At 37.2% G+C, this 15882-nt stretch overlaps 1 protein-coding gene across 2 annotated transcripts in view; it reads right to left on the reverse strand.

The window, feature by feature from the left end:
• ephb4a (eph receptor B4a) overlaps window positions 1-15882 on the reverse strand; it is a 46361-nt gene that overhangs the window by 7984 nt on the left and 22495 nt on the right. Inside the window, exons 4-9 of one of the 2 annotated variants that reach the window (XM_084113518.1) lie at window positions 15196-15586; window positions 7227-7382; window positions 5547-5882; window positions 4563-4687; window positions 2900-3068; window positions 2577-2676 (exon numbers count right to left, since the gene is read on the reverse strand). In XM_084113518.1, coding sequence (XP_083969644.1) covers window positions 2577-2676; window positions 2900-3068; window positions 4563-4687; window positions 5547-5882; window positions 7227-7382; window positions 15196-15586 — 1277 coding nt within the window. The remainder of the gene's footprint in view (window positions 1-2576; window positions 2677-2899; window positions 3069-4562; window positions 4688-5546; window positions 5883-7226; window positions 7383-15195; window positions 15587-15882) is intronic. The other variant, XM_084113519.1, reaches the window with a different exon arrangement.

Raw genomic sequence — 15882 nt, forward strand, 5'->3', positions numbered from 1 at the left:
GTACTAGTAGTGTAAAATAAAAGTATTGGAATTATCACGTTTTTAAAAAAAAAACTTGCAGTACAACAACAATTATGTATTTTTATAATTAGAGTTAAAAATAATACTAATAATATTTTTAAATAAAAACATTGTTTTACTTGCATGTCATGCAACCATTAACCATCGTCAGAGAACCGTGAATAAATATGCAAATGTGTTGTTAAATTATTGAAATATTAACTTCAAGTACTTCAAGTAAAAAATGTTAGATTTTAAGGGATCGCAAGCTCACTTCTGACACGAAGGCTGTTCCAAACGTACCTTCTATTTCTCAAATTCTAAGATTGGATCGCATGTTAAAAACGAAATACATGTCAAATTGTATCAATTGTGAGTCAGCCGCAATCTGACGTTTTTAGCGAGCGCGGAGAAATCCGGGAAACTTGTTGTGTCATGCCTGGTTTGGGCTCGGTGTGCTTGTTGTGTTCCATGTTCTTGTTCTTGGTCTTTTGTTGTCATATTACTCTGAGTAAAGAATGAACTGAATGCACAGTAAATCCCTCTCTCCGCCCCGTTCTTCCTCTTCCTGTGTCTTTGTCTCTTACCTCAGGCTCTGGTCTCTTATTCAGACAGTTTCATGGTGTATTATACTCGAACGCATTCTTAAATTACTCAGGTCGTTCTCCTTGTTATTCTTGTTATTTTCTTCTCTCTCTTTTTTACTGTATGTCCTTCTCATTCTTTCTTTGTGTTTTGGACTTTGGACGCTCGCTTACGGCTCAAAACTGCGTTCACGGAAACTCACTGGTTTGCAACTTAAGGTTGAAAGGAGAATGAATGGACCTTTGCTTAAAAGTTATCCCTAAAACCAAGGACAACGGCACAAGACTGAAAGAATTTAGTTTTTTTTTTTTTTTTACCCCTAAAGACACTCAAGTTTGTATTCTAAAGTTTAGAGTCAAAGTCGATTCAGATTCTTTCATTATTTAAAAGATCTGAGCTATACGTTCATTTTATAGCAGTCTGTCCCATGTTCTGTTTCTTAAGGCATATTAGGAGATACATCCGAAACAAAAGTTAATACTTAGAATAACTGAATAATACTTATAACTGAGAACTTCATAGCTTTGAAATGGCAACCAAATTTTACACGTCTATCTTTCTCCCTGATTTCCCAGGATTAAAATAGCCACGTTTGTCCCGCCCAGTGCTGATGGCAGGTCTGGACCGGAGGCTCCCGGTGTGTGTGTGTGTGTGTGATTGATTGTAGGGACTCTCCGTTTAACTGGGTGTGAAAAATTGTGTATGTAATGTGTGGAAATGTGAACAATATATGTAAATATCCAAACACACACGATCCTGTAATCTTAGCTGTTCATATGTGGGCAAATATACGGCACATTTATCAGCAATATCTGCGTTTGCATGTACACTGGAGTGTACGTTCACTGTGTAAATAACACTTGCGCTTAAAGAAGTGTGTGTGTGTGTGTGTGTGTGTGTGCTACCCCAGGGTCATGACTATTGTTCTGCTGATTTGGCCTGTGGAGACTGGGGTGGGACAACTGTATCCTGTCTCCACTTCCCCTTTCTCTCTCTCTCTCCCTCTCTCTCTCTCTCTCTCTCTCTCTCTTTATTTATTTATTTATTGACATTTCGAATTGGTTCATTTTTATATTTTCGGTTTTTGTTTAGTGAGCTTTTGTCACTTTTATTATTAGTTTTTGATATATTTATACTTCCATTTAGCCTTAATTTAACTTAACTTAAACTTAAAAAAACTTAACTGAAATAAAATAATTTTAAGCATTTAATACAATTATTATATAATGTTTTTCAATTTTATTTCAGTATTATTTTAGTATCATTGACATACTATTTTTTTGTTCATATTTTGAATTAGGTTTTCATTTTCATTAATTTTAATATTTAACTTTTATGTGTTTTTTTAAATTCTATTTTTTAATATTTCTATTTAGCTTTAATTGATTTTTCAGTTTTAGTAATTGTAGTACTTTTCCAATTGTAGTATGGCAACATTTCTAATTTAATTAATAATTTTTATTATCATTACTTAGTATTTTTTATCTAATATTTATATTTAATTTTAGCTTCATTTTGAAAATGATTTTTAATAGTTTCAGTGCAAACAATTTCGTGCATGCATAATGACTGTTTCCGAACAGGTTTCCCAAACACTCCTTATTCATAACTCAATAAAACAAGTAGTCCTAAACTCTATTGACTGAACCAGATGACATAAAATAAATGATGTTTGAACCAACAAACAACCATTAACCTACAAAGAGCTTACTTACAGTTGCCTTTTATTAAGCCAGGACACGAGAAAGTATCATAACAGCACATTTATTCATGGTAAACAGTGCTGAGATTTTTATAGAGTTTTATTGCTTGCTGATGGGAAGCATTATTAAAAATAGCCCATTTATTTAATAAGCAAGCATGCAAGGGACAGTGGATGTGTGAATGACGGCTGTTTGAATTCTGAGGAAATCTCTGGAGCTTTCTGCGGGCATGCAGGCCCAATTATAACAACCTCACACCCTCTATTGCTTGTTGGTCTGTTGTTTTACCGTATACAGTAGATAGCAGCAGCGATGACGATGATGAGGAGCAGCATGCCCACGGCTATGAGGATCCCAGTAACAAGCAGCGGAGACGAGGAATCATCTTCTAGGGAAACAGAGAGAGGCAGACAGCCAAAGTGAGAGAGAGAGGGTTTAAAAACAGCAAAAGGTGTGATACGATCTCAAGAGAGAGAGAGAGAAAAAAAAGGCTTCAATCTGCACAAGGAGAGAAAAAACAATCAATAAAATGCCTTCTCACACAAAACTCTAGGGCACAAAAAGTTTGGCACTAATAAACTTCCACATTGCTAAGTTAGACTCTTTCTTACCGTCAGGCAGGGTTCGAAAGACGATAGCTTGACCGAAGCTGCCGTAGCCGGCCAGAGTGCGAGCGCGGACCTGGACCTCGTACTGTGTGGCTCTGCGCAGGTCGCTCAGCACAACCTCGTTCACACTGCTCTCCATATAATGACAGGAGTTCTCCTCAAAGCCACGCTCCTTTCAAAACAACACACACCGATATCTTCCATTTAGCTGATTCTTCACGTACAGTTTCTGAGCTGTTTGAATATATTAATTGTTAATTAGTCTGGCGGGTTTGTAGTGTAAACAGTGAACAGCTGCGGCACAGAGAGCCATCGATAGCGGTGAGAAAAAGAGGAGAGAAATAAAAATAGACTGTATTTCAAGCTGAGAAGAACCGAGGAAATGGTGGTATAAAAACAATACCGAATTACAGTGTGAGAATTCACATTTTCCTGAGTAAACGTGGTGTATCGTAGCCAATGTGAGATATCTGGATTGTAAGCAATGCAAGCTTTAGCATGCTTTTAAAAAGCAGACTATAATGCACTCAAGTGCAAACTGAATGTAATGTTTTCAGACACTTAAATGCATGCTAATAGCAAATAAATGAAAGCGTGCTTCAGTTTAAATTTGTTTTTAATTAAACGAGTGCTTTTTGACCATCTTTGTATGTAATTTCATAATTACTTCTATTGTCTTGAATATATGAATACATTTATGGTAAACTAAAATAGTCTATAAAATGTCATTTCGATTGACACTTGTATGTCATGTATTAAATTATAAAATGTATTGATAAAAGTACATTTAAAATGTGATATCAAACAGCACACTACAGTTAAGATTATAATCAAGTACTTAACATGCGCTTTAGTGTGTTAGTTGGCACATCAAAACAAGACTTAAGTGTACTTCAGTCTGTTAATAAACAGTCATGAAAGTTTACTCTCTTCAAGTGCACTTAAGTGGCCTTTTATTTAATTTATATTATGTGCAAGTCATTTTTTTTAAATATATACTTTTAAGATTTGAAGTGAACTATAAGTGCACATTCAATACAATTAAGTGGACTTCTGTCATTTAGAAAGAACAGTATAGAACTTATATAATTTAGTATAGAACAGTACAGTTCTCTATAGTGCAGTATAGAGTTTTATAGTGTTCTATTTTTGAAGTGTTGTGTAATATGTGACCCTGGACCACAAAACCAGTCACTTGGGTCACAATTTTGATACATAGATGTATACATAATCTGAAAGCTGAATAAATAAGCTTTCCATTGATGTATGGTTTGTTAGGATAGGACGATATTTGGCCGAGACAACTATTGAACATCTGGAATCTGAGGGTGCAAAAAAATCGAAACATTGAGAAAATCTCCTTTAAAGTTGTCCATTTATGTTGGCGATTGTGCTGCATTCACTCACAGAAATAAATGTTTTATATATTTACGGTAGGAAATGTACAAAATATCTTCATGGAACATGATCTTTACTTAATATCCTCATGATTTTTGGCATAAAAGAAAAATCGATAATTTTGACCCATACAATGTATTGTTGGCTATTGCCACAAACATACCCGTGCGACTTATGACTGGTTTTGTGATCCAGGGTCACATATACGAATAATGAAGAGTCATATAGCATTGTATAGTGTAGTCTAGTTCAGTGTAGTGTAGTTTACCTTCTCACAGTAGCGTAGTTGGTACTGTAGGATCGTGTAGTGTGATTGTGTCGGTGTGTTCCAGAGCAGCGTCAGACTGGATTCTGTGGCTGTGCCCTTCCTCAAACCCGACACCAGTACAGGAACTGTACAGTACAGGAACACACACATATACATGAGCAATGAAAACTAGCGGTGAGAATCTTTTGGTACCTCACGATTTGATTCGATTCTTCAGGTCACGATTCGATTTTAAATCAAATTTCGATTCGATTTTTATATATATATTAAAAATGGGAACAAAGAAGCAAATTACAAACAAAAGTTCGCAAAATACGAAAAATAGAAAAATGAAATTAAGTTTTTCAGGTACAGTAGCATAGGATTATTAAACATGTAGTAAGAAATACTACCGAAATTGAATAATCAAATGTAAAAATAAAACACTGTATAGTCTTCACTGTATGAATCAAATATAAATTGATTCGTAATAAGGATAAAAAAGTGTGGATAAAGAAGCGAGTGTTTTTTATTAACATTAATGAAACGAATGGCAACAGTTTATGAGGCTGCTGTCTCTTTAAGAATGAATGCACGGATATAGTTACAAATCCAATTTTCTCCAATTTCTTTTTGTTTGCGTAGGACATAACAGACTCTGTTTACAATGAATCCTCCAAAGTCCACACGATGTGTGACACACTTGTGTGTGTAGCTGTGAAAGAGAACTGAATACGAGATCGGATGCATGTGAGATGCGGCATCTGTGCGCGTACTTCGAGTCCTTATTCGCGGCTTATTGTGATTAATAACTTTATCAATAACTTTAGGTAACTTTAAGCAGTACTGCGAAGTTAAAGAAGTGTAACACTTTAGAAAATCGATTTTTGAAATTTGCGAATCGATTCAAATGGGTAGAAGATATATGAATCGTTTTTTTCCCACACACCCAATGAAAGCATTGACTGATGACAGGCTTCATTAATACGAGCTGCAGTGTCTCACCGTTGGGGCTGGTGGTGATGTTGATGGTCTCCTCCGCGGGGCCCAGGACACTCAGAGCCGAGACCCCGTTCAGGGCCGTCACGGTGAAGCTGTAGGTGGTGTGAGGTCGGAGTCCCCAAATGTCCACGCGCCGGCCCTGGATCCCCGTCTGAGAGGGCCGATAATTCACACCGTCCCCGCACGGCACGCACGGGCTCCTGGGGGTCGAGCACATTCGACACTCCACGCTGTAGGCGAGGTCCGATCGGCCCCCGCTGTCCAACGGCTCGCTCCACTCCAGCGTGAGAGACGTGTCATTGACCTGAGGAACAGGGTTGCGTGGGGACGAGGGCGGACCTGAACACAACACAACAAATACACGCCGTTTGAATCAGAGCTAGAAACGTCTGCGATACCCAGAATGCAACATAAAATCCAGAATAGCTATGTTTCCATCCAAAGTTGCGGATTTAACTTTGGAATATCGTTTGCGAATAAAGTACGTAATACGTGGCGCGTCGCAGACCAGCACAAGACGAACAATTGTGGTTAAAAAGTATATAATTTTTTACTTTTTTTTTTAGAAAATGACCGATCATTTCGCTAGATAAGACCCCATTCCTCAGCTGGGATCGTGCAGAGCCCTTTGAAGCACTTCAGAGCCCTTTGAAACTGCATTGATTTGAACTTCAACATCTTGGTTGCCATTGAAGTCCATTGTGTGGAGAAAAATCCTGAAATGTTTTCCTCAAAAAAATGTATTTCTTTTCCACTGAAGAAAGAAAGACATGGACATCTTGGATGGCATTGGGGTGAGTAAATTGTCAGGAAATTTTCATTTTGAGGTGAACTAATCCTTTAAGCATTTCAGAATTATCAAACCAACATTTGAGATGCTGTGCGATGCGATTGGTCCGCTGGTTAGTCCAGTTATCCAATCACATCCTTTTTTTGTTGCACATCAAGGGATTTGTTCGTAAATGTGTTTCCATCACAGTTTATGTGCATATCTTCTTATTGGATAAAAAAATCATCCACTTCAATTGAGGACATACGTTTTATGCACATTTTTATAATTTATGAGCATTTTTATGCTATATCCCAAAATTTGCATGAGAAAAAACGGATGGAAACACAGGTAATGTAGACCATAACAGAATGAAAAGAGGAAGGAATAATATCAGTCGTCACTCTATATCTCACAATAATAATGTCTTAGTAAGATGATATTTAAATGCTTAGTTTTATGATCAAAGCTCGGTGGTTTTCATTGTTGGGGCAAAACTTGCAATACAATGATTAAAAAATGAACAAAAACAATTCTCTGATTAATCATATGATACTCGCATTTTAGCCTGATTTTTAACTAAATATGTATGGATAATCAAGTTAACCCACGTTGCTTCAGTCCAGTAAGTGTTCATTTTGAAATATTACTAACAATATAAAAGTTATTCTGTTACTTTATAGAAATCAGCAAAGTTTCACAGCAAAAAGACACGTGAAGGTGGACATTTGTACAATTGGACTAAAAGGCCTTTTACTAGCTAAAAAAAAGAGTCTGAACTATCAATCAGACGGCAGAAGGCTTGCAGTAGATTGTGTGTGAGCAGTTTTGATCATGTTGATCATTTAGAGTTGCATATCAGATTTGATAGAACAGGATTTCTAGAGTTAAGCCATGAGGAGATCTTTACTCACGTGTGCAGGGTGTATCGGGACTGTCGGTGGGAGCGCGGTGGAAACCAGGCCGACACACACACGATGAAGAGCCCGTCTCTCCTGTGTGACTGGAGTCAGGACACGCAGAACACGGACCGGGACCAGAACCCATCTTAAAATGCCCCGCAGGACACGCTGGACACAGACACAACGCTTTTATTATCAGCAACTGTTAGCCTTTACAGGAAATATACATCAACACATCGATTATGAAATCCTTCTCGTTCTGCCTTTGCTTTAGTCTGAACAGTTCAGTATGTTCACCAGCACACACTAGTGTTTCCAAAAGAAGTCTTCTGCTCACCAGGACTGTAATTATTGGATCAAAAACACAGTAATATTGTGAAATATTATTACAATTTAAAATAACTGTTTTCTATGTGAATATATAGTAAAGTGTAATTTATTCCTGTGATCAAAGCTGAATTTTCAGCATCATTACTCCAGTCTTCAGTGTCACATGATCCTTCAGAAATCATTCTAATATGATGATTTGATGCTCAAGACACATTTATTATTATTATTATTATCAATGCTGAAAATAGTTGTACTGCTTCATATGCTTCGGAAAAAAAAACATTGTTTTCATCTTCAGGATTCTTTGATGAATAGCTTTTGTAACATTATAAATGTCTTTACTGCCACTTTTGATCAATTTAATGCATCCTTTTTGAAAAGCATTTTTATTGTTATTATTATTATTTTAATCCTTCTGGCGCCAAACTTTTGAACAGTAGTGCAATTTGGATTTAGTCAGTGATTTTCACATTGCTATGCTGGTTTGCTAGCTAAACCAGCACCAACCAGCATAAACCAGCCTGGACCATCATAAGTCTTTTTAGGGCTGCACGATATTGAAGAAAATTGTGATATGCGATAACACATTAAATAATGTGATATTCGATATGCTTAAAGTGTGTAAAATAAACTTAAATTATCTTTAAAATATATTTACAATTATATAACCTACATGTGTTTCACATTCTTTTTGTGACGAGAAAACGTCCCTACAGCTTCTGAAAGTGAACATCAGTGTTTTACTGTAGCATAAGAAGAGTTATTTTAACATCAGTGTAAACCACGGAGTTCAGGGGTTCAGGTTATCCTACATTAGCTTTATTTAACAACAGAAACTGAATAATCAAATGTAAAAATAAAACACTGCTTAGTTTTCACTGTATGAATGAAATATATACTGATTCTTATTAAAGCTACAAAAGTTATTCAGCCAAGAGCAGTGAGTGATTTTCTCTTTGTCTTTTGTTCGCGACCCCAGTTATTGCAAGCCGTTGTGATATGCAAATCGCGATATATACGTTTGCGATATTTCGATATATATTGCGCAGCCCTATAAAGCAGAGAAACAACATGTTTTGAGAGAATAAGCACTGTATTATCATTAAACAAACACACTTTTCCAGCAAATAAACACACACTCACGCACTCTCTGCGCAAACGTCATTTGTCCTGATGTGTCAACATTAAACAATCATTTAGACAACCATCCAAACAAGCGCCGGTATCTATTTCAGTGGACGCTAGTTTAATTTAGGATTTAAACCGCTTCTGAATCTCTGTGTGGCAAAGTCTGCAGTATGATATGGAAAATGATCATGTTCCTCGACGACTACGTGTTTAGCAGCTCAATCACTTGATTTACAGCCGGCCGTCTGACACCGCAGATAAAAGCCACACACATTCAGGTTGCATAAGAAACTCGAGTCTTTTTCTCCGACGTGACATGTACACACATACAGACACACACATGTATGAATGAGCGATGCAGAGTCTCATGAGACCGGAAAAGACAGGGTTGCAGACCAGTTTCATTTCATAATCAGTTCTCCACAACCCCTGTACTGATGGAAACACATCTGGATTTGATCAACATCAAATTCACTCTGACCAAAACATATGGTCTGAATTATCCTGCTAGTTAAAGCAGCTTTACACTGGGTGTGTGTGTGTGTGTCTCATTTGAAACATTTCCATAATGAATGTCTCTGAATTTCCTTGCTGAAGGATAAAGATCTTTCTAACTTCAGCGCTGGTTTTACACACATGAAGATGCTTTTACTGCTGACATCCATATCACTGTACTAGAGATTAATTATGAATTGAACAAAAATGTTTTTAACCTATTTTTAAAAAAACAAACAAAAACAGGGAGTAAATCAGTTATCAAAACATAAGAACACACTACCGATTAAAAGTTTGGGTTCGGTAAGATTTTTAAATGTTGCTGAAAAACTATGTGAATAAATTGTAAAATGTAATTTATTCCTGTGATCAAAGCTGAATTTTCAGCATCATTACTCTTCAGTGTCACATGATCCTACAGAAATCATTCTGATATGATCATTTGCTGCTCAAGACACATTTATTATTATTAACAATGTTGAAAACAGTTCTGAAGCTTAATTTTTATGTGGAAACTGTGATACATTTTTCCCCTCAGGATTCTTTGACGAATAGAAAGTTCAAAAATACAGCATTTATTTGAAACAGGAGTCTTTTGTAACATTCTAAAAGTCGCTTTTGATCGATTTAACGCGTCCTTGCTGAATAAAAGACTAATTTCTCTCTCTCCCTCGAAAAAAAATCTAACCGACCTCAAGCTTTCGAACGGTAGTGTTTATAACTTGAATACTTTTGACCTGCCATAATTTGTGTTTCATAGACACACATTGTGATTGGAATCCCATCTAAATTGAAAATGTCTGTTTTTCTCGCACAACCTCAGGAAAAAAATTACTGAGCAAATTACTCATGTTTTCTTTTCATACCAGAAGGTCCTCTGAGAAAACGAATCTTGTCCAGATAGGAATCTCTGTGATTGCGGTATGTTATTGTACCTCCTCTCCTCGTTCATTTCAAACCCTCGTCAGACACTATAACTAAAGCTAATTTTCTTGTTAAACAGCCTGGGGAACCATTTTTGCCAACGTTCTGGGTTAGTGGTACCGCTAGTGCTGCTAGCGTTTCATCCACAGTAAATCTGTTCTCAGAAACCACTGTACAAGCAGCGTCAGGTATGATCATTATCCTAATGCATTCCTTCCCTTAATTGCATACATAATGATATAATTATAGAATTAATTAATTGGGTTAGTGATGCACGCGTTCAGAGCACGTGATCTTCTGTAACGACAGACACTCCCATCTTAGAAACAACCACAAATATTCCAATCCCATCCACATCTTTGCATCAAACATCTGTTTTAACAAATGTAGCTCAAACATATTTCAGAAAACAAATCCAGTCCAAAAAGAGCTATTAAAACGGGCATTCATCTTTTAAATGAGTCTTATATGATCTCCTTCCACTGTCAGCATAAAGTGATTATTAAAAAAAGTTACACTCTATTTTAAGGTGACATTTTTATAGTGTAATTACGCAAATCAGTACTAATTCATATTAATTGACTAAATGTACTTACTAAAGGGTTATAGTTAGGGTTTGGTTGAGGGTTAATTTCTTGGTAATTATGCATAATTTACTGTTACTTGAAAGTACATGTAACGTGCAACTACGCCACCTTTAAAAAAAAGTGTTATGTAAAAACTGTGGTCCAATACGGTCACCAATTTATTTACTAATCAAACATTGGTAATTAGTAAGATGGTATACTTTGAAGTAACACTACTGTTACACTACTGGGTAACACTTTACTTGAAGGGGTGTGCATAAGACTGACATGACACCTTCATAATCATGACATGGCAGATGTCATAAATATGAAGGAGGTTTTATGCATGCTTATGATAACTGTCATTAAGTGTCATTCGCTCAATTATGACATTTTTAATGCAAATATGACATTGATTGAGATGTCTTTGTTGTGGCAACTTGACATAAACCAATACATCATAACCTGTCAGTGTCTTTGTCATGACAACTTGACATTACCAAGACAACAGAAATTGTCATAAATATGCCATAAACATGACATAGCAGATTAATTATCAAACTTAAAAAAAACACTTAGCTTTATGGGTTAACATTTCATTAAACTGTCAGGTGGTTGGTTTTGACATTGGCTGTCATGAGGTCATTATAACTGTCATGAATGTTTTTCTTGACCTCAACTACAGTGGTACAAATTGAATTTGTCATTAAAATGTTATAATGGCTTCATGACAGCCAATGTCAAAACCAACCACATGACAGTTTAATGAAATGTTAACCCATAAAGCTAAGTGGTTTCTTAAGTTTGATAATTAATCTGCTATGTTATGTTTATGACATATTTATGACAGGTTGTGTTGTCTTAGTAATGTCAAGTTGCCATAACAAAGACATCTCACACAATGTCATATTTGCATTAAAAATGTCATAATTGAGCGAATGACACTTAATGACATTTGTCATAAACATGCATAAAACCTCCTTCATATTCATGACGTGTCATGTCATGATTATGACGGTGTCATGTCAGTCTTATGCACACCCCTTCAAGTAAAGTGTTACCCATTACTGTTCAAAGGTTTGGGGTCAGTAATATATATAAGAAATGAATACTTTTATTCAGGAAGGATGCATTCAATTGATCAAAAGTGACAGTTTAAAGACATTTATACTGTTACAAAAGATAAATGCTTTTTATTCATCAAAGATTTCTAAAAAGAATCATGATTTCCACAAAAATATGAAGCAGTGCAACCATTTTCAACATTGTTAATAATCATAAATGTTTCTTGAGCATCAAATCATCATATTAGAATGATTTCTGAAGGATCATGTGACACTGAACACAGGAATAAATTACACTTATTTTAAATGATTTCTCATGCCATGTCATGCCATCACTGGTACCACCATAGTTTTTTCACAGCTAAACAAGAAGAGATTGTACATGTGTGAATCTGTATGCGACTAATTAGAGTCATTAGTACCATTAACCTCACCCACACACACATTTTCTGCTCTTCCTGCCCTTCACCTGTGACCCCGTGACCACACACACTCTTCATTCGGCCTTTCACCTGCCCAATAAACTGCAGTATTCTCTTTTTCTTTCTCTCTCTGCCCATACCTAATTGGTCATGTCATTAGAGCGGCTTTGTACCGGACACAACCCTGCCTGCAGGCGCCACTATTATGGCTTTGCGCTGCCTTTGTGTGTGTGGGTGTGTGAAAGAAAGGGATGAACAGCAGATGTAGTGTGTTTGAGTGGATGAATGCTGAGTAAGTCATTGAGTGTGTGTGTGTGAACTCCAGGGGTTCACGCCCACAGAAAGCACAGCTGCAGTTTAACACACACGCAGGGCCTTTAACACTCGCTCTCTCCACCCATCCCAAGAAACATCATTAAAGAGCTGAAGTCATATTTGAAAACTGGGAGGATTTGGACTGATCCACTTCACTGAGAGACGGCGATTACTCGAATTAAAGTAGATCAGTCATGTCCTTAAATTAATTTTCCTGGTTAAATCCTCTTCCCGGTCAACTTAAGCTGCACGCATGCAACATATGCTGTCGATTACCACGGAAAATCATTGCTGAACTTTGTAAAAAATTAAGGAAAATCGTGTTTGCAGTAACAAAGTCTATTAGGCAATCGTTCCCGAGGGTTCAAAAGCAGAAATGTGAAGTTTTGTTCATGCACGTCATAAAAAAAAGTTTGTTTTATGAGAGGCATATGAACTTAGTTGTGCATTACAATAGTTCCTGTTAGTGTTTAATGCTAACACATGCAATATTTGTGTTATGGTTCTACAACGAAAAATGACAATGAACTAATAAATGTTTAATTACTCTAGTGCTTCAAGCCTACTAGGCTTCCATTGTAAATGGATTAATTTGAATATTTTGTGAGTGACAGGAAAGACATTTATCATGAAAAAATCTATTTCAAATAAATGCAGTTCTTTCTATTCATCAAAGAATACAAAACAATATTATGCTGTTTTCAACATTGATAATTATAATAAATGTTTCTTAAGCAGCAAATCATCATATTAGAATGATTTCTGAAGGATCATGTGACACTGAAGACTGGAGAAATGATGCTAAAAATTCAGCTTTTATCACAGGAATAAATTACATTTTTAAATATATTCAAATAGAAAACAGCTGTTTTGATAATATTTCACAATATTTCAGTTTTTACTGTATTTTTGATCAAATAAATGCAGCCTCGGTGAGCAGAAGAGATTTCGTTCAAAAACATCTTACCAAAAAATCTTCCCGAACCCAAACTTTTGAAAGTAGTGTATGTCTGATCTATGTTTCTGCGGTCTTATTCACTCTTCAAACGATGGCAGTCATGTGTGCAATCACACTGCAAGACCGTGACCCCAAATTTTGGACACACTGGAGACTAAAATTGATCAGAAAGACAATTAATCTGCCATATGTGAGCATGTCATGTTAAGCGATCAAAGACTGGTGATTTCGCCCTTCGATGAAAGAAATCTTTTGCAATTTCACCACGAAACTTGTACAGTCGCTTTTGTACAAAAGTGTCTGCCACATGCAGAAATGTAAATGTACCCAGGATGCACAGCAACTGTAATGTAACAGCGAATGAAAATGTGTCCAGCCGTAGGACACTGATGAAATTCACAGTAATCCTCTCCTGATCTCTCCACTTCCTCCCTCTTTTCTCTAGTTTAGAGGAAGACCTTCATCTCACCTCTCTCACTCACTGTTTTCTCTCCTTCTCAGTGTCACAGTCTTTGTCTAATTCAGTCCCATCTGTCCTGTACTGTCTCTCTCTCTCTCCATCCGTTGTCTCTTATCAGTGCTGAAGTTGCAGTCATTGTCAATATAAACTTCCTCAACACTTATTCTTAAAGTAGAAAGGCAGTGTGTGTGCGTGTGTTTAAAATATTCTCAACATTCTCTCAGGCCGTTCACAGCTGGTATTAACATGCGTTTTGGTCGATCGGATCACAAGTAGACGAGAAGACACATTCCCGTTTACACCTGGTGTTTTAATCCGTCTCTTTTGTCCACTTTCACCCACTTCTGTCCTGATTTCTCGAGGTGAGGGTCTATGGGCGGGTTAATGTATGTTTTTTTTTTAGATAATTCGATCTAATGGACAAAATAAGCTCACGCAATTTACATATGAACACAACCGGAGACGACAGAAGAACATACGGAGAGCATCAGCTTTAGTTTCTGCTCTGACAGCCACAAGATCACACAGAACACTGTGAGTGTGTGTTAGAAATCAGGAATGATGAGAGAACATTGTGATTGGTACATTTTTCCTCTTCAAACCAAACTTGGGTCTCCAGCCGACAGAGTTTAAATCCCGTCTGGCTAGAGCTCTTCCCATAATGTTCACGCATTAGTTCAGTAGACGGAGAGTAGACGGTCTTCTGTGGCGGTTTGAACACACTCGACCACATGAGCGTTTACACTACGAAAGCAATCCGGTCGAATGCGTTTTCAAAAGTGGACAAGCTCAAAGCGTTTTAGACCCCGTTTACATCAGTATTTGAAGACTTCAGATGCAAAAGCCTCTATGTGCCATCTGAAATTTTCTTCTAGAATGAGCATTTTTATCAAGCTTGTATGTTTACGTTCAGTTATTTCACTTTAATGGCAATGTAAATTACCTATTAATTGTCATTAAAGTGAAACTACTGAACTTAAATATACGAGCTTGATAAAAATGCTCATTTTAGAAGAAAATTTCAGACGGCACTTAGAGGCTTTTGCATCTGAAGTCTTCATTTAGTGTGGTCCACTTGTGATCTGATCGACCAAAACGCATCTTAATGCCAGCTGTAAACAGGCCATCAGTTTCATACTTTTGTGATTGTAAGTACATAGATGGAAGTGTATGTTCAGAATGGCGCATTGCTTTCTGTTGCGTACTGTGTGCATGGATGATGTAGTTTAGTTTAACTGAAATGTGTCTCTACAGCTCATCGTCTTCACGTCGAGCTCAAATTATCTTCTGAGAAGTCTGCTGTATTCCCTCTCTCTCACCTCTACACTCCAGATCTCCATGGCTGGCCTCGAAGCCCGGCAGGCAAGTGCAGGTGGTGGTGGGCTGGTCCACCCACTGTCCATCTTCTCCACAGAACATCTTAGGCGGTCTGGGATTTGGTCCAGACTGAGCTGCGTTTGCCACACACTGGCCCACTGCCTCCTGCACCAGCGAGCGAGGAACCGTCTCCGGGAACACGGATAGTGAGCGCGTGAGAGCCGGACACTTCTTAAAGAAGACGCGCACGGATAAAAGGGCCATGCACGCTCCCTGGGCCTGGAACGCCAAGTAAAATCCACGTTTGGTCAATGGGCCCAAACGCAGCGTTTTGATGTTCGACTTCTTCTCTCCACCCGCGCGGAGCAAGAAGTCTGCGGCCACCGTGTCCACCTGATGGAAAACACGGATTCGGGAAAGACTGGTGAGATCCATAGAAGAGGAAAATCACAAATGTGATCTCTTTCACATCTCGAGTCATTAATTCATTAAGAGTCATTAACTCAACTGTCATTAAATTGCACTTAAGTACAATTGCTCATTGCTCTATTATATATTCAGATGACCTTCACTGGACACATTTTTAAGGAGTTAAACAATACTTTAAACTGTTCAGAGATTCGCCAAGATACCAAAGTCAGAGATCTCTTATCAAACATTTCTTATCAAAGTCTCCCAAACCTAAATAA

Source organism: Abramis brama (assembly GCF_963993115.1).
Source record: "Abramis brama genome assembly, chromosome: 5".
Classification (NCBI taxonomy): domain Eukaryota; kingdom Metazoa; phylum Chordata; class Actinopteri; order Cypriniformes; family Leuciscidae; genus Abramis; species Abramis brama.